General features: G+C 42.2%; 1 protein-coding gene across 3 annotated transcripts in view; it reads right to left on the bottom strand.

Annotated features, from left to right (window-relative positions):
• Nucleotides 1-4,145: 4,145 nt before the first annotated feature.
• Nucleotides 4,146-16,235, bottom strand: part of CKMT2 (creatine kinase, mitochondrial 2) — a 33,456-nt gene continuing 21,366 nt past the window's right edge. The window contains exons 4-10 of one of the 3 annotated variants that reach the window (XM_021082288.2): nt 14,548-14,643; nt 13,895-14,116; nt 11,862-11,947; nt 10,552-10,675; nt 9,376-9,510; nt 7,361-7,486; nt 4,146-4,407 (exon numbers count right to left, since the gene is read on the bottom strand). In XM_021082288.2, the coding sequence (XP_020937947.1) occupies nt 4,288-4,407; nt 7,361-7,486; nt 9,376-9,510; nt 10,552-10,675; nt 11,862-11,947; nt 13,895-14,116; nt 14,548-14,643 (909 nt within the window). In that variant the 3' untranslated portion in view covers nt 4,146-4,287. 3 annotated transcript variants of the gene reach the window in all.

Genomic DNA, 16,235 nt, shown 5'->3' with positions numbered 1-16,235 from the left:
TTCTAGTGCTTCATTAATTTTAATGGTATAATCTAGTTCTGATTGAAGTGCACCTGAATGCAGTTAGTGCCTCATCAGAACTGATGAGTTCCAAGTAATTCAGTCCATGTCTGCAGAGTGATCACCAAGTACGTGTCTCTATTTACATCTACTCTATGCCTATTTGCCCGTGTCTGCAACAGCACAGCTTCTGCATTCCAGGAGCCCAGCATCTTCCTTTTTTACCTCACCTACACTATTTTAAAAAGATCTCTATTTACGGAGCTGCTTGTATACTAACAACTGAGTTTTGTACAAACGACAAAAAAGGATTTTGTAGAGACACCAAAATACTGCATTTCTTCCCCAAATCTTCACATTGAATACAGGTAAGAGCCTATATGAGTCAAATGCATTTTTTGAAAAGTAGGGAGCCTGATGTATATGTTAAAAAGTAAAAGAATATCGTTTTGCATTTCCTCTGTAACCCTGTTTCATAAAACTAATTTTTTGAAAAATTTCTTAAACCTTCTTTTTAGAATTCCATAATTGTATCTCTCAAACCAGATTTACTCATTGTCAAATACAGGTTTTGCTTACAAGTTGAAAACACAATTATTTATGGTGCACCTCTTTCATCCTTGACCTCCAGCATGGATTTATTTTCAAGGCACTAAGATAAGTGACTCATTGAATATATGGATCCGAAGCAAGAAATTCAGATAATCTAACCCCACCCCCATCCTAGGAACTAACTAAAGAGGATTTGGACCTCAGCAGCAGCTGATAGGATGAAGAAGGCCCCTTGTACCAAATGTGATCTCTCTAGCCCATTTTTTAGGTTCCATGATAACCATTTGCCTTCTCTTTGCCTAGGTTTCTTACAGAAAGGAGAAAACGTAGTTAATTTGGCTTCCTTTTCTGAATCATCTGATTCTAGTCTTGCAGTTCTTAGTTGTACATCCCAGGTCTTCCAGATTTAGTCTTCCAGATGGCTAATCCCCACACGTGTAGATTTTTCTAGTTTAATCCTAGGCAGTTTTATTTACTTTCTCTCTTTTTTGATGGTTTTGAGGCTCCTTCATATATGTACTAGTCCCCTATAAAATTTTAAAGCCTTGTATGGTTCCCTACACATATGAGAAAGAGAATAAATACTTCTAATGTAAAGAATCACTACCTCGATTAATGGACTAAATGCAGTAAATATTCCATAATCTGTACCAAAGTTTTCCTTCACTAAAATTAACAGCAACTCTGGATCCTTTCACATTAAAACAATTAGGCTTGATTCAACTTTGAATGTAAAAAAGTTGTTATGAAATATTTTTGACATTGAAAAAGGAGTAAGCGACTTCTTATGCCTGGGAACCAGAAGGTGAGAAGAGGAACCGTCCTTGTGAAAGGGGTAATCATGGAAATCAGAAGACAATAGAACAAAATATTTGGAAACAAAAGAAAGGGGAAAGGAGAGGATTTAATGTTTATTGAGCCAGCTAATTAGATCTATGTCTTCCAAAATGTTTCATCCCATTCATGTGCTGTAAAATCAATTTAGGTGACCCCAATCAACATTTTTTAAATATGAGAGAATGAGTTAATATAGAATAGAAAAATATCAGAGTGCATCTCACATAGGTAACTATTATTACTTCAAACATTTATTTGGGTTTTACATACATACATAAAGACACTCAATTGCTTACCTGGGTGCTGGGTTCTAATACAAAATATATTTTTTCCTATAAATTACAGTGAAAGAAAAAAAATGTAAGTTATTGCCTTATATTATTTAATCATCATAAAAACTTTGTAAGGCAAATTGTCTCCATTTTACAAATGAAACCAAGACTTAATTATAGAGTTAAATAATTTGCCATTGGTCATACAGCCAGTTAGTGGCTGAGCTTCAATTTAAGGCAAATCTTTTAACCTCAAAACAATTTCTTCTGGCTGCTTTCCTAACATGCTCTTACATGATCTTTGGCCTGCAGAACAGCCAGTTCTGCATAAGCAGACATACTGCGGCAGTGCAAAAGTCAAAGAGAAGGACCAAGGAAGAGAGCTAGAATGGTTTCCTGGCCAGCAAAGCCTGCTCTAGCTGCACTCTGCCCCAGAAACAAGAAATACAGCAAACTTTAAAAGTACCATAACGCTAACCATACTCTGTTCCCATCCCTGCTCAACAAATATTGATTGGAGGAGACCTTAATAAACAGAAACCATTTATACACTATGACTGCTTTGGCTAAAAGGGCATTCAGTTAGAAATCTAACAGTGAAGTCTTTTTATCTTTCAATTGACTTATCTTTTACACCACAGATCTTTTATTTTCACTGTAGCATTGTCAATGTGTTTGTTTCTCATAGAAAAAGAACCTACAAGTTCTGCAAACAGGATTATAGCATTCACATATTTGGCAATATTTGTCAGCATGTGCTTCTCTCTAATCTCTTCATTTATGTGTCGGTTTCTTTAAATGTACAAACTTGCCTTCACTTACCACTTATCTCATCAGACCTTTCAGAAGAGGCATCATCAGTCCTGTTAGTCTGCCCTAAAGGATGGTTTTAAGGAATATTCAGAGATGGATTATTATCATATTATAAAAGTGATTCTTTTTTATTATTTAACAAAGGAATCCTTACGTAATACTTACAATGTGTTGAGCACTTCTAAGTGGACTTTACAAACATTACTTTTAGCCTCTCAACAACCCTATGAAGAAGGAATTATCACTATTCTCATTTATACAGAGGAACCTGAGGAACTCAGAGTCAAGCACTTAACATCATATGGTGGGAGAGCTGGGACTTGTACTCGAACAAAGGGCTGTAGAGTCAACATGCTTGACCACAACATCCTCTCAACCCTCCATCCCTTGTCCCCAGAAAGCCAGTTACTGCCCAAGGTTCTGATCCCTCTTTTGTCAACAGGCATTTGTTGGCAGAACAGCCCTCCACCCCATCCCATTCAGGGTGTTTAGCACAATGTCCTGAATTCTGTGGGTGTAGTTTCCTCTTCTAAATTTCAATCACGTATCAGTTTGTCACTCAAAAATTGGTGTAGTGCCTATTAGCACCAGCACAAATGTATTCTTTTTATACATTATTTTTCTCAATATAGCAGAAGGGAAGACTAGGTTTCTATTATAGCAGTGATCTATCTTCATTGTAGCATCTACAGTGCTCATTTATTCACAAAATGCAGAACTTGTTCGCATTCCTGTTATTCAAGATAACAGTATTTTTCTCATTGTGTGGGGCAGTTTTAGAGTTAGAGAATTAGCTGCTCCCACCTTTTCTATCATGTCCCTTCAGATTATAGACATCACAGGATGGAAGGAAGAGAATAACAAGATTCGAGGTAAGCATCTGTGTGCTGAGGAAAGAATTCGGCTTTCAAAATTATACTAAATACATTTTCGGTATTTGAGACATCAAATTTTGGATTGCTTTTGAGAGACTGAATATACAAAAGGACAACAGTCAGACCATAAATGACAATGAAACTCTTGACGCTAACCTCTGCATCAACCAGTTCAAGAAGCCAAACCATAGTCTCTGAAGCAGTTGGCCCAGAGGCTGGGCTTGCTCAGTGACTTCCAGTTTCCCTCTTTTGCGCCCTAGCTTCCAATTCACGACCAACCTAAGAAAGCCAAATATGCTTCCCAAACCACTTACAAAGGATACCCTGCTGCTAGTCGGCCTGCCTCCAATTTCCGCCTACAGCCCACTCAGAGCACACCTGAGCATACGCCTTCTTTTGCCAGAAAGCTTTCCTATGCTTGCCTTCAAATTTCTGCCAGATTCCTGGAAGTGGTGGTGGTGGCTGACTCTCCTGCTACGGCAAGCCCTGAAAAGCCTTCATTTGTCCTCTTCTGCATAATCTTTAGTTCCACACATTCAAGAGATGAGTTTCCTCTTGCTCTACTGATTACATTAGTTTCTCATTTTTCTTTTCAATGGTATCTGTAGGGATTTGTTAAAGAGTTGATTACAATAGCATCTAGATAGTTGGAGGGTTTCTAAATTGGTGCCTAAGGGGTCTTACAAATATTAGCTTTATTGCCATCTTAAAATATTTTTACCACCTGCTACTTGTAATTGAATGTTTGCCCTTCTTTGTAGCATTAAAAAAAAAAAAATCAAAGAAACAAACCAAAGATATTAAGGAGAGTTTTATTGTAAAGATAGACAGGACCTACAATTTTACATTTTTCCAAGTCTATAAAAACTCTCAGAGTAGAAATTGCTTTATGTCTGTCATCCAGCAGACAGATTATTTCAAACTGGGGGAGGGAAAGTTCACTTCCTGCTAAACTGGGGCAGAGGTGGCGGCACCTTAATATCTTGACCTCTCTCCAGCTTCTTTTCACAATCCACCAGGTAATTGACTCCATCGATGACTATCTGAACAAGCTCAACCTTTGACAGTGAAAAAGATGAAAGATTAATTTGCACCGAAGACACATACAAGGCTTTCATAAATAGGAACAATACTGGGACAAATGAGAACTCGCCATGTTAGACGGACTTGATAATGATTTCTTCTCATTATTTCCCTGAAGTTTTGTGGGGAGAGATAGTTATCATCAGAAATATGATGATATCTGATACAGGGTTTCTCTCAATCTTTCCTAAGATGGGTTACCACTCTGTGTGTGGGAAATTTTTTTAAAATACAAAACCCATTAGTGTGTATCTCAGACATTTTTTCCACAACAGTCTCTGCTATAAAATAACGGTTTGTTTAAAACCAAATCTTCACAGTGACACCCTTGTGATGTTCTTTGATCCAGAACTGAATTCTGACCCGCCACTAAGCTACCTGAGTACTAAATGTGCTATAGTTCAGATATTATCATTCACACAGTGAATGGCTTTCTGAAAATTCTTTAAACAAATGTTTGGCAATTAAACCCTGTTTTGCACTGTACGAGGCAAGTTGGCTACTTAAAGGAACGTGGGTGAATTATATTAAGATATACTTTAAAGAGTTCCCCTTTAAAATTATTTTACTTACAAATAATTGGTGTTTCTTAAACTAGAGTACCCATCTACCTATGAATTTTCCCCTGGGAATTGCCTCCCAAATTTCTCACACTGCTCCTAAAGGGACCCAAACTAAGATAGTAAGTCATTACTAGTTCATTCCACATGGCCCAAAAATACATGGTATAACTCCAGAATGGACAGCAATAATGGAAGAGATCGTTAAGTGTCAGAGCTAAACATACTTCAGGCATGATGGAGTCTAGTACCCTCCCCGGTTCTTTTCTTGCATAAGGAAACTGAGGCCCTAAGAGAGGGTTGAGTCAGAAAGACAGTCATCACTGAGAAAAGAAACAAGTATTTTCTACTCATCCGACTGCCCTTCTTCCAGTATGAATGAGTGTGTAGTGAGATGGGTCTCTCATTCACTGCCAGTGGATCTCTCTTGGGATAAACCTTCTGGTAGGAAACATGGTCATAAGTAAGGGACCCCTCATCTTTAATTCAGGAATCCCTTTCCTAGAAATATATCCTAACTAAATAATCAGAGTTGTAATTAGAGTTATGCATAGAGAGGAGCAAACAAAATATCAAATAACCAGATATATTAAATAGACAAAGAACTACTTTTAGTATGCTGTCATTAAATACTGTGTTCCAAAGAATATTTAATATTGTAGGAAAATGCCCATGTTATAATATATTGGGAAAATCTGTGTTATGTCAAATATATGCTATAACACTAAATTTTGTGAAAAACATTTTTTGAGTAATTCTATGAATGGAAGGCAGTTTAGAATAATGTTGACGATGGTTATCTCAGGGTTGTTAGGCTAAAAAAGTGGTTTTATTTTTAATACTTTTAAAAACGTTTCTACCTTTTATAACGATCACCTGCTATAGTTTTCTAAAAGTGGTAACTACCTTGCTTTCCAGTAATAAAAATCTAGTTAATATTAGAAGCTGACAGGGCTATGCCCCATATTTTCCTTATTCACTTCACCACACATTTTCCCAACAAATGCCAGGAGGTATGGTAGATAGAGCTGCTTCTTCCTCAAGTACTTTATCAGAGCTAGTAGCACTTAGGCCAATTTAACTGTTTTGAGTGTTTTTGCCTTTCCTTTCCTCAGTTCACCGGGAGGGGTACCAACCTGCAATTAAATATGCAAAAGATGGCAAGGAAGAAGAGCAGGCACCAATAATTCAGATTTAATAACCACCCACTGAGTTAATAAGAGTTGTATAAGAGGCCTTTAAACTAATGATGAGCCCAATACATTCAATGGGATCTCATCCAGATAAGTTGGCATGACTTACTGAGATGAGCACAATCTTACACACGCACACCTAGTACACACCTGAATTGCCATCTGTAGCTCTACACATAACATTTTACAAATATCAAGTATCTAAAAATGCCCGAGTATAATGCCTTTTGCAGCAACGTGGATGGAACTAAATACTCTCATACTGAGTGAAGTAAGTCAGAAAGAGAAAGACAAATACCATAGGTTATCACATATATCTGGAGTCTAATATATGGCACAAGTAAACCTTTCCACAGAAAAGAAACTCATGGACTTGGAGAACAGATTTGTGGTTGCCAAGGGGGTGTGGAAGGAGTGGGGTGGACTGGGAATCTGGGGTTACAGATGCAAACTGTTCCTTTGGAGTGGATAAGCAATGAGATCCTGCTGTATAGCACAGGGAACTATATCCAGCCACTTATGATGGAGCATGATGGAAGATAATGTGAGAAAAAGAATATGTACATGTGTGTATGACTGGGTCACTTTGCTGTGCAGTAGAAATTGACAGAACACTGTAAATCAACCATAATGGAAAAAATAAAAATCACTTTAAAAATTAAAAGAAAACAAGCCTATAATGGAAAAAATAAAAATCATCTTAAAAAAATAAAATAAAATAAAAATACCCAAGTGAAGATGACAATATGTGACCTTCACCAAAGAAAATTCTGAATCAAGAGAAACTCCATTATTTTACCCGCCTTGGAAAGGGAAAGATAGCACACACGCTCTCTGACTTCACGGTGATAAAAGACTGCCATCCTTCAGCATGACAGAGCTCCTGCTGCTGACGGATCCTGGAAGAGCTCTCAGGGGCAGGCAAGGGACAACAGTCCCACGGTGAATTTCTTCACTTGCCTGTACATCCTCAGCTTATACCATGCTCACCTTCAGGTGGTGATTTCCTGCGGAAGACTAGTACTGCAGAATGAAGAAATGCTAACATGACTCAGGACTTAATGGGCAAAGAGGAGGTCTTGAATTTTGTGTGCAAGGAAAGGCTGTTGAGGTTACTTCTTTTTGTCTTAGGCTGCTTTTGTTGGTTCATGTTCAGAGAGTGAGAGAGCCATTACCTCTGATCGACCAATTCGGTCTATGTTGGAAATATCATACACGTCTGCCACTGCTGCGGTGTCCACACCACCTGTACCACGCTTCTGGAGTCTTAGGTTCTCCAGGATCTTAGAAAATCGCGGATCCTGGGACAAAGGATAGGATTTAGTGTCATAAGATGTAATACTGATGCATTATTGGCATACTCAGACATACAAGGATAAGTAACAACAGTTGATATTTATTTATTTTCTTGCTTTTCAGGGCTGCACCCACGGTATACGGAGGTTCCCAGGCTAGAGGTCGAATGGGAGTTACAGCTGCCAGCCTTTGCCTCAGCCACAGCAACACGGGATCCGAGCTGCACCTGAGACCTACACCACAGCTCACGACAATGCCAGATCCCTAACCGACTGAGCGAGGCCAGGGATCAAATCCACAACCTCAAGGTTCCTGGTCAGATTTGTTTCCCCTGCACCATGATGGGAACTCCCAACAGTTGATATTTATTAAGCATGTATTTGCTATGTACCAGGGCCCTATGGTGGAACACTTAAGCCTTATAACAACCCCATGAAGAAGGTATGGCTTTTACGCCTTCTTCACAGATGAGGAAACTAAGGCTCAGAGGAATTAACTTGCCTAAAAGTAGACTGAACACAGTTAGAAGGGAACAGAGCCATTATTAACCCCTTCTTCTTTTTCTTCTTCTTCTTTTTTTTTTTTTTTTTTTTTTTTTTGGTCTTTTTAGGGCCACATTCATGGCATATGGAAGTTCCCAGGCTAGAGGTCAAATCAGAGTTGCAGTTGCCAGCCTATACCATGGCCACAGCAATGCCAGATCCGAGCTGCATCTACAACCTATGCCGCAGCTTGCTGCAACGCCAGATCCTTAACCCACTGAGTGAGGCCAGAGATCGAACCTACATTCTTAAGGATACTAGTCAGGATCTTAACCCTCTGATCCACAAGAGAACCATTGTCACTAACTTCTACACCCCTTTTTTGGCATGTGGATGCCAGCTTTGGTGAGTTTTGATTCATCTATATAAAATTTGTTACTGATCTGATTAAAATTGTGACATTAAATAACTTCAAAGAATTTTCTTAGTATTGGAGTTTTGAATAACAGATATTATTATGCGATAAGCACATTTTCTAAAATTGTTTTAAAGAATTTGATTCATTTGGTGTGCTGTGACAGAAACTATTAGCTGCCCACTGGAATCCCTCTCCTATTCCACAGATGAACTGAGGAAGTTAACAACTGGTAGGTTCTTTCGATGGAACAAGCAGAAGTGGCGTGTGCCACTGCCAGGCCTAGACCTTAAATCTTTTTTCTTTTTTTTTGCCGTGCCCATGACACATGGAGGGAGGTTCCTGAGTCAGGGATCAAACCTACGCCACAGCAGTAACTAGAGCCACAGCAGTGGCTTAACCTGCTGAGCCACCAGAAAACCCTCATAGAACTCAAATCTTTCTATGGACATACCTGCATGCTCTCTTTCCTTCCCACAAGCTAGAACATGAGACCTGACTGTGACCATACAAAGGGGACAGTGCCCTGAGACCGTAGTCCTCCAAGTGTAGCTCCCTGGCCAGCAGCAGCACCTGGAAACTTGTTAGAAATGCAAATTCTGCAGGTGGGGCCAGCAATCAGTGTTTGCACAAGCCTCCAGGTGACTTTGCTGCAGGCTCAAGTCTGAGAACCTCTGTCCTAGGAGAGAGAGAGGAGATGGAAGGCAAGCCAGGGAGCAGGGCAGGTCAGGGCAGCCCGCCTATCTATCCCAACCTGGAAGGTGAAAAACTTGAACTTCTTGTTCTTGAAGCCACATCCCTTTCTTACAGCCCCATTCACCTCTCACCCTAAGGTACAAGTGTTTTTGAAGCAAACAACCCTTTCTTGTCACTTTCTATTATCCGTGCAGAGAGTAAGGGTCAAGGAATGGGCTGTGACATTTCTCCCACCGCAGAGCAGTCCCATCTGAACTGATCCTGGTGGAACCCAACAGGGCCACCAGCCACATGACATTACCTTGCTGAGTTTTGGGATCCTGACATGGACCCCAGCTCGTAATCCCGTGCCGAGGTTCGAGGGACAGGTCAGAATGTACCCGAGGCGCTCATTCCACATGAACTCCCAGCCTCGTTCTTGGATTAGACGTTCTACCTACAACAGGGAACAAACGGCAAAGTTCTCAGCTACCCAGTCACTCAGCACATCCCAAACACCAGGGAGAGACCTGTGTGCTATATGTTTGCTATGAATGAAGTTTAGGTAAATTTACAGGACTTCTCTTTCGGTAGAAAGGAAAAAGGAAAGCTGTCTTTCAGTTCTTTTTTTATGAATGTTTTTAAATTTCTTTTTTATTGAAAGAAAGATTCTTCAAAATCTAGAGCACGTAACAATTGTCAAAAGCTTCACATGCACGATTTCATACAATCCCATGATAACCCTTTCACCTCCCCAACCCCTTTGCTGCCCCTTCCCCTCCCATGGTAACCCCTAGTTTGTTCTTTTTGTCTGTGACTCTGCTTCTTTGTTGTTTTACTCACTAGTTTGTTGCAATTTTTGGATTCCCCAGCTAAGTGACATCACACAGAATTTGTCTTTCTCTGACATTTCACTTAGCATAATGCGCTCCAAGTCCTCCATGTTGCTGCAAATGGCAAAATTCCATCCTTTCACCCTATAATACTTGTTTAACAGAAAATTAAACCTCTCCTATCAGAATATTAAAATGGTCCAATTAAATTAGAAGAACAATGTAAAACATTGATCACAGTACCTAGCCCACAATAAACTCAATAAATGCCAGCTGTTATTGTTTTCCACCTGAGCATAGTAGGAGAATATAGGAATTCTCAGCAAGTATGGCTGTGGGCAGGTTCTTATGAACACAGGAGTATGCTATATTGTCTCTGCTTAGAACAGCCAAGAGCTCTGTTAAAGAAATCAGAAAATAACTAATGATCCACAGAAGTCTCCACCATTTTGCACTGGGGAGGAAAGCATAGGAGCTTGCTAATAACAAAAGAAAGTCATCTATTTTTTGAAGTACTACCCTGGAATTCCCATCCCAAAAGGGTACCATGATCCCCAGAAAAAATTAGCCCATCTTGGAAGTCACTGTAGTGTCTTCCTGCAAGAATAAAGAATAAAGGATATTTTATCTTAGCGAATATTCAGAAATCTCTGATGACATCTTACCTCCTTGAGTCCTCGACAGAATCGCTCAAATACTCTTTTCATATTGCCTCCTTTCTCCATAGAGATTACCCTGGTGTGGTCTTCCTCATTAATCCAGATGAGAAATGTCTTGTCATAATTGTGCCTAATGAAGAGAGAAATATGGTGCCGAGTGTTAATTACGTTGGTTTCAACACATGAAAATTCCCATTACCTCTGTAGCTTGATTGCCTCCTCATTTCCTTACATGGCCCTAATCTCTTAATTGTGCTGGAACAAGTACTGCAAAATAATGTTATCTTGACAGAATGAAGAGTAAGACCAAGGATGTCATGTTTTTGCCCAAAGAGAACATAATCTCCCTTGTTCCTTAGACTAGGATGATAATTCAACCATGATAACATTTGGCTTTGAAGCTAACAAGAGTGTTTTGTCTCCTAATAGATTGGAACAAAATCTTGCAGCCCTTAAAAATATGATTTTAGGAGTTCCCATTGTGGCGCAGTGGTTAATGAATCCAATTAGGAACCATGAGGTTGTGGGTTCGGTCCCTGGCCTCGCTCAGTGGGTTAAGGATCTGGCATTGCCGTGAGCTGTGGTGTAGGTTGCAGATGCGGCTCAGATCTGGCATTGCTGTGGCTCCGGCGTAGGCTGGCGGCTACAGCTCCGATTTGACCCCTAGCCTGGGAACCTCCATATGCCGCGGGAGTGGCCCAAGAAATAGCAAAAAGACAAAAAAAAAAAAAAAAATATATATATGATTTTACCTGCATCCCAACACCTTTGGGCTGCAGAAGATTTCACATGTTTGCTGTATAGATCCTGCCTATCTGCCCTCACTGAGCAGCTGCTCCCAAACATTTTGATCTGGGCTCTTCTGGGTAGTGTCACAATAAACTATCGAGGTACAGGGATCAAAGTAGCTTGAGGACTCAGGGTCAAGACAAAATATGTGTACACTCAATAGTCACTCTTCCTCATAGGGTTTTGCTTACATTCTCAGTATTTATTTTTCATGTTCTGCTCTTTTGTTTTAATGTCATGAAACAGATCCTCTGTGAGTTCGAATAGTATGAAGCTAACTTTTTCTTAAAAATAGTCTTTTTTCTCATGCATAATTCATGCAAAACAGCAAACATTCCTGCACATCTTGGAAACATCACTCTATTTATACCACACACACACCAATTTCTAAGTAGTCTCTCTTCTCCATTTAGCTCAAGCTGGGCATGCTGTCAAGCGCAGAACACAGCAACTTCAGGTTAGGACAAGCAATGATCTGAAGGAGAACATCTGCACACACTGCAAATGTGAAAACGCTGTGTCCATACCAGATTCCCCTGGCATCTGGCCAGTCACGGGCCATCCCAGCACAAGTTAGTAAAGGGGATACTGGCTTATCAAACAGAAAGTGGTCCTGCAGGCCAAAAAGGACAAAGCAGCAAGGAGAAACTGATGAGATCAGAGACAATGCCAAGTGCCAGGTGGCCAAGTTTCAACTCACTAATAGTGGCTAAAGTCCCTCAGGCAGTGGTTCTCAGCCTTGGCTCCCTGCTATAATAACCTGAGAGCTTTAAAAAAAAATTCTAGTGCCCAGTTCCCATCTCTCAGAGATTCTGACTCGTTATGGGGTGCAGCCTGGACATCAGTCTTTTTGGGTGATTCTCGTGGACAGCTAACGTTGCAAACCACTGGCTGAGCCCAGATGGAAATCCTTCATCACCATGGAGACTGTCAACCCCACCAGTGCCAACCCCACGCAATGGCAGGGTGGGCAGTGAGTGGGGGGTACTATCCTGAAAAGTATTTTACAGAGATGCAGTCTCCACATTTCCAAGTGCTGTTGGTTTATTTATTATTATTATTATTATTCCTTTCATTAAAAAGTATTAGAGATATAAACTGAGTTGGAGTTTCCGTTGTGGCTCAGCAGTTAATGAATGCGACTAGCATCCATGAGGACGCGGGTTTGATCCCTAATCTCACTCAGTGGGTTGCCATGAGCTGTGGTGTAGGTCGCAGACGCAGCGTGGATACTGTGTTGCTGTGGCTGTGGCACAGGCCGGCGGCTACAGCTCCGATGGGACCCCTAGCCTGGAAACCTCCATATGCCATGGGTGTGGCCCTAAAAAGGATAAAAAATAAAATAAAATAAGCTGTGAATAAAATTGTTCCCATTCATGTAATGTTCACTATGTGCCAGGCTCTAGCTATGGATTTTTAAACTTTTATTTCCTTTAATCCTCACAACACCACTCCGAGGTAAATGTGATCATTCTATTTGATAGGAAAAGAAAACTGAGAACACAGACAGCAAACAGCCCATCACACAGGTAGGAAATGGCAGAGCTTCTTACAAACCTAGATTGTCTAAGTCCCAAATACGCCTCTAATTACAATATACTATTCTATATTGTAGTATAGAGTACAAAAATCAAAATCAAATGTATGGATGAAAATCAATGCCCAGAGCGTGACCTTTTTCTTAGCATGTGTACACAATGAGAATATGCATATGGATACCATATATTCAAATATATTACACAGATGTCAGAAATCAAGAGGACACAGGAAGGGGAGTCCTTCAACAATCTCTAAGTGGAGGAGGTCAGAGACCTGAGCCAGGACAGGCTGATGGCTGTCATTTCCCAGGAAATGGGGTATCCCCTAAGCCAGAACCAGAAGTGTCTCCTTGAGGAAGAGGAGGGCTTAGTTCTGAACCAGGAGACGGAGGCCTCTAGATCATGTGGATGGCCCATCTGATTTGGCAACGGGGCATATTTTGTGGCACTGCATCTTCTGAAATGACCGAGATGTGTTTCTGCTGTTCCTTGGGGTTTAAAGCTACTTTTGAAAAACGCCATTCTGTTGTAACTGTGCTACAGGGAAACTGAAGAAGGGACTTGGGGTTTGTCTACCCTTGTGTTAGAGTGAGGCCATGGAGAACCTAAGGAGGCAGCAGGAGTCCCGGAGGGGCTCCTGGAGGGGCCAGGGCAGGTCTTCTACCTGGATAATTCCCTTCCCAGATTTTCCTAGCTTCCCAGACTTTGAGTGTGGTAATGGACACCATCCAGGCATAGACAGGATTTTTCACACCCAATTGTTTCCATTTATCAACAAGCCAGGGGATCCTCCAAATCCATCCTCCACCCCCCACCATACTTTTTCCTCTGCAGACTTTATCCATCTCTACTTCTGACCTAAAGCTATATGGCTTGCTCTTCTTTCTTTACACTGACCAGGCTGAAGCCCCAGCAAGCTCCCAACCAGCGCAGGGGCCCGGGCTGGGGGAGAGGCCACACCGCGCGGATCAGGGCTCTCTCTGCATAGCCCAGCCCAGGGCAGCCCAGGGTGTTCGACTCACGTCGATGAGCCGCTGCTGGTCCTGCTCCGTCATCTCGGACAGCTTGTAGTAACGGCCGGCCAGGTCCCCCTTGAGGCCTTCCAGGGCCGTGATGGCCACGTTCTCCACCTCCCTCCGCTCGGCCCGGGTACAGGCGGGCGGCAGGCTCAGCCCGCGGATGCTGCGGCCCGTGCGCACCCGAGACGACAGCACGTAGCGCTCGTCGAACTGCCCCTGGGTGATCTGCCGAGCAAAGCCTGGGGTCACCGTGGCGCCACGGCCACAGTGGCCTCCAGCCTTCGGATCTGAGGGTCCTATGGCACTGAGCACGTGTGCACGCTGGACACATTCTGGAACTCTGGGGGCAGGAGTCTTAGAGAGAAGTCTAGGGAGGAGCTACTTTACACAGCGCTGCCTGCAGTTCTTTTACCCCCCACTAGGTTTGAAGTGAAAAAGGAATTGTTTTATGAAAGGTTTAAAATTCTCACCCCTGGTGGTACAAAGTAAGAAAAACAGGCTTTGGGACCTTCCTGACCATCTCCGTGGCCCTCCAGGGAGCCTGCTGTGCCAGGGCCATCACAGGGCTTTCAAAGGCATCTGCCTTCTCTCAGGTGCTCCTCCCCTTGAGCTCGGGAGCAGCTGCACCGGAAGGCACAGAGGCGGCTGGCGCCTACCTTGGATGCGTCCAGATCGGTGGGGTGCTTCATCACCCGAGGGTCGTAGCCATTGTGCCTCAGCTTGATGACAGGGTCAAAGAGGTCAGCAAACACCTGCAGGAGGGAAGAGTTCCTGTTTCCTCTGGAATTAAATTGGTTCATCATTTGCTTTTTATCTTTTTTTTTTTTCCCCTTTTTAGGGCCACACCTATGGCATACGGAGGTTCCCAGGCTAGGAGTCTAATCAGAGCTACAGTTGCCTGCCACAGCCACAGCTGAGCTGTGTCTGCAACCTATAACACAGCTCATGGCAATGCCGGATCCTTAATGCACTGAGTGAGGCCAGGGATCAAACCCATAACCTCACGGTTTCTAGTCAGATTCGTTTCTGCTGTGCCACAACAGGAACTCCCTGCTCCCTTTTATCTTAAGAGCCAAATTTGATGCCTTCCTTCTCAAAAATTCTCAATGCTACCATGCAGGAAAGAGCTGTGAGAGTGGACTGATGGCCAGTAATAATAACATTTGTAGTAGACTTATACCAGAGGAAACTTCTCTAAGGCACCTTGACCCTTAGGAGAGGGCAGGGCTACAGAACTCTGTCATAGTAACCTTTTCCCTAGTGATTCTGCCAAGTTCACTGACATCAGATGAAGTAGGAAAATCTTGTGTTAGAGGGAGTGGGATGAGACTGGGAATTTGGGGTTAGCAGATGCAAACTATTGCATTTGGAATGGATAAATAATGAGATCCTGCTGTATAGCACTGAGAACTATATCTAATCACTTGTGACGGAACATGATCGTGGAGAATGTGAAAAAAGAATGTATATAAACTGGGTCACTTTGCCATACAGCAGAAATTGGCACATTTTAAATCAACTATAATAAAAAAGCTAAAAAAAAAATTTTGAGGGGAGTTACCATTGTGACACAGTGGTAATGAACCTGACTAGTATCCATGAGGATGCGGGTTCGATCCCTGGCCTCACTCACTGGGATTAAGGATCCGGCATTGCTGTGAGCTGTGGTGTAGGTCAAAGACTCAGCTTGGATCCCGTGTTGCTGTGTACTGTGGTGCTGCCTGCACCAGTTTGACCCCTAGCCTGGGAACTGCCACATAACACAGACTCAGCCCCAAAAAAAGAAAAAAAAAAAAAAAAAGAGGGCTTTTCCCCAGAAGTTCTTGCTTTTGTGGGATAAAAGAAGCTGCCAGATCAGAAGCTAAGCAGTTCTGGGGTCAAAAGAGAAGGTCAGATTCTAAAGTTTTGCAACATAATAAACTAACTGCACAGAAAGAAAACTGCACAGCAGCAATTAAGGCAAAGCAGGAACCTCTCACCCTGTGAGGACCTTCCACAGCCCAAACTACCTTGGGTGATACTTACTTTTTTAAAAAAGCAAAAACTTCAAAAAGAATATCCTCTAGGTCAAATAATGTTAAGAGAAGTCATAACAGAGCACCCTACAGCATTTGGGAGCTGTGAGAAGTGGTAAGTGGGTCCAGGCAGCCAGCTCTAGTCTGAGACTCTGGGAACCCAGAGCTGGGCACTGTGGCACCTGAGTGAGCTACCAGTCTAGTCCATTCCAGAGAAGCCCCACCCTCCTCCTGATGGCTGCCTTTCCAGGGAGCTGCCTTCAGCTCCCTGCAACACAAGGGGCAAAGGGGGCCCAACAAGAGGGAGATCAGCTGGAGGTATTTGTCAC

The sequence above is a fragment of the Sus scrofa genome, chromosome 2 (genome assembly GCF_054392235.1).
Source record: "Sus scrofa isolate SSC_HxYL_T2T_F1_AM1 chromosome 2, Sscrofa_HxYL_maternal_Yorkshire_Landrace_v2.0, whole genome shotgun sequence".
NCBI classification, from domain to species: Eukaryota; Metazoa; Chordata; class Mammalia; order Artiodactyla; family Suidae; genus Sus; species Sus scrofa.
This window is presented reverse-complemented; position numbering and strand designations above follow the sequence as displayed.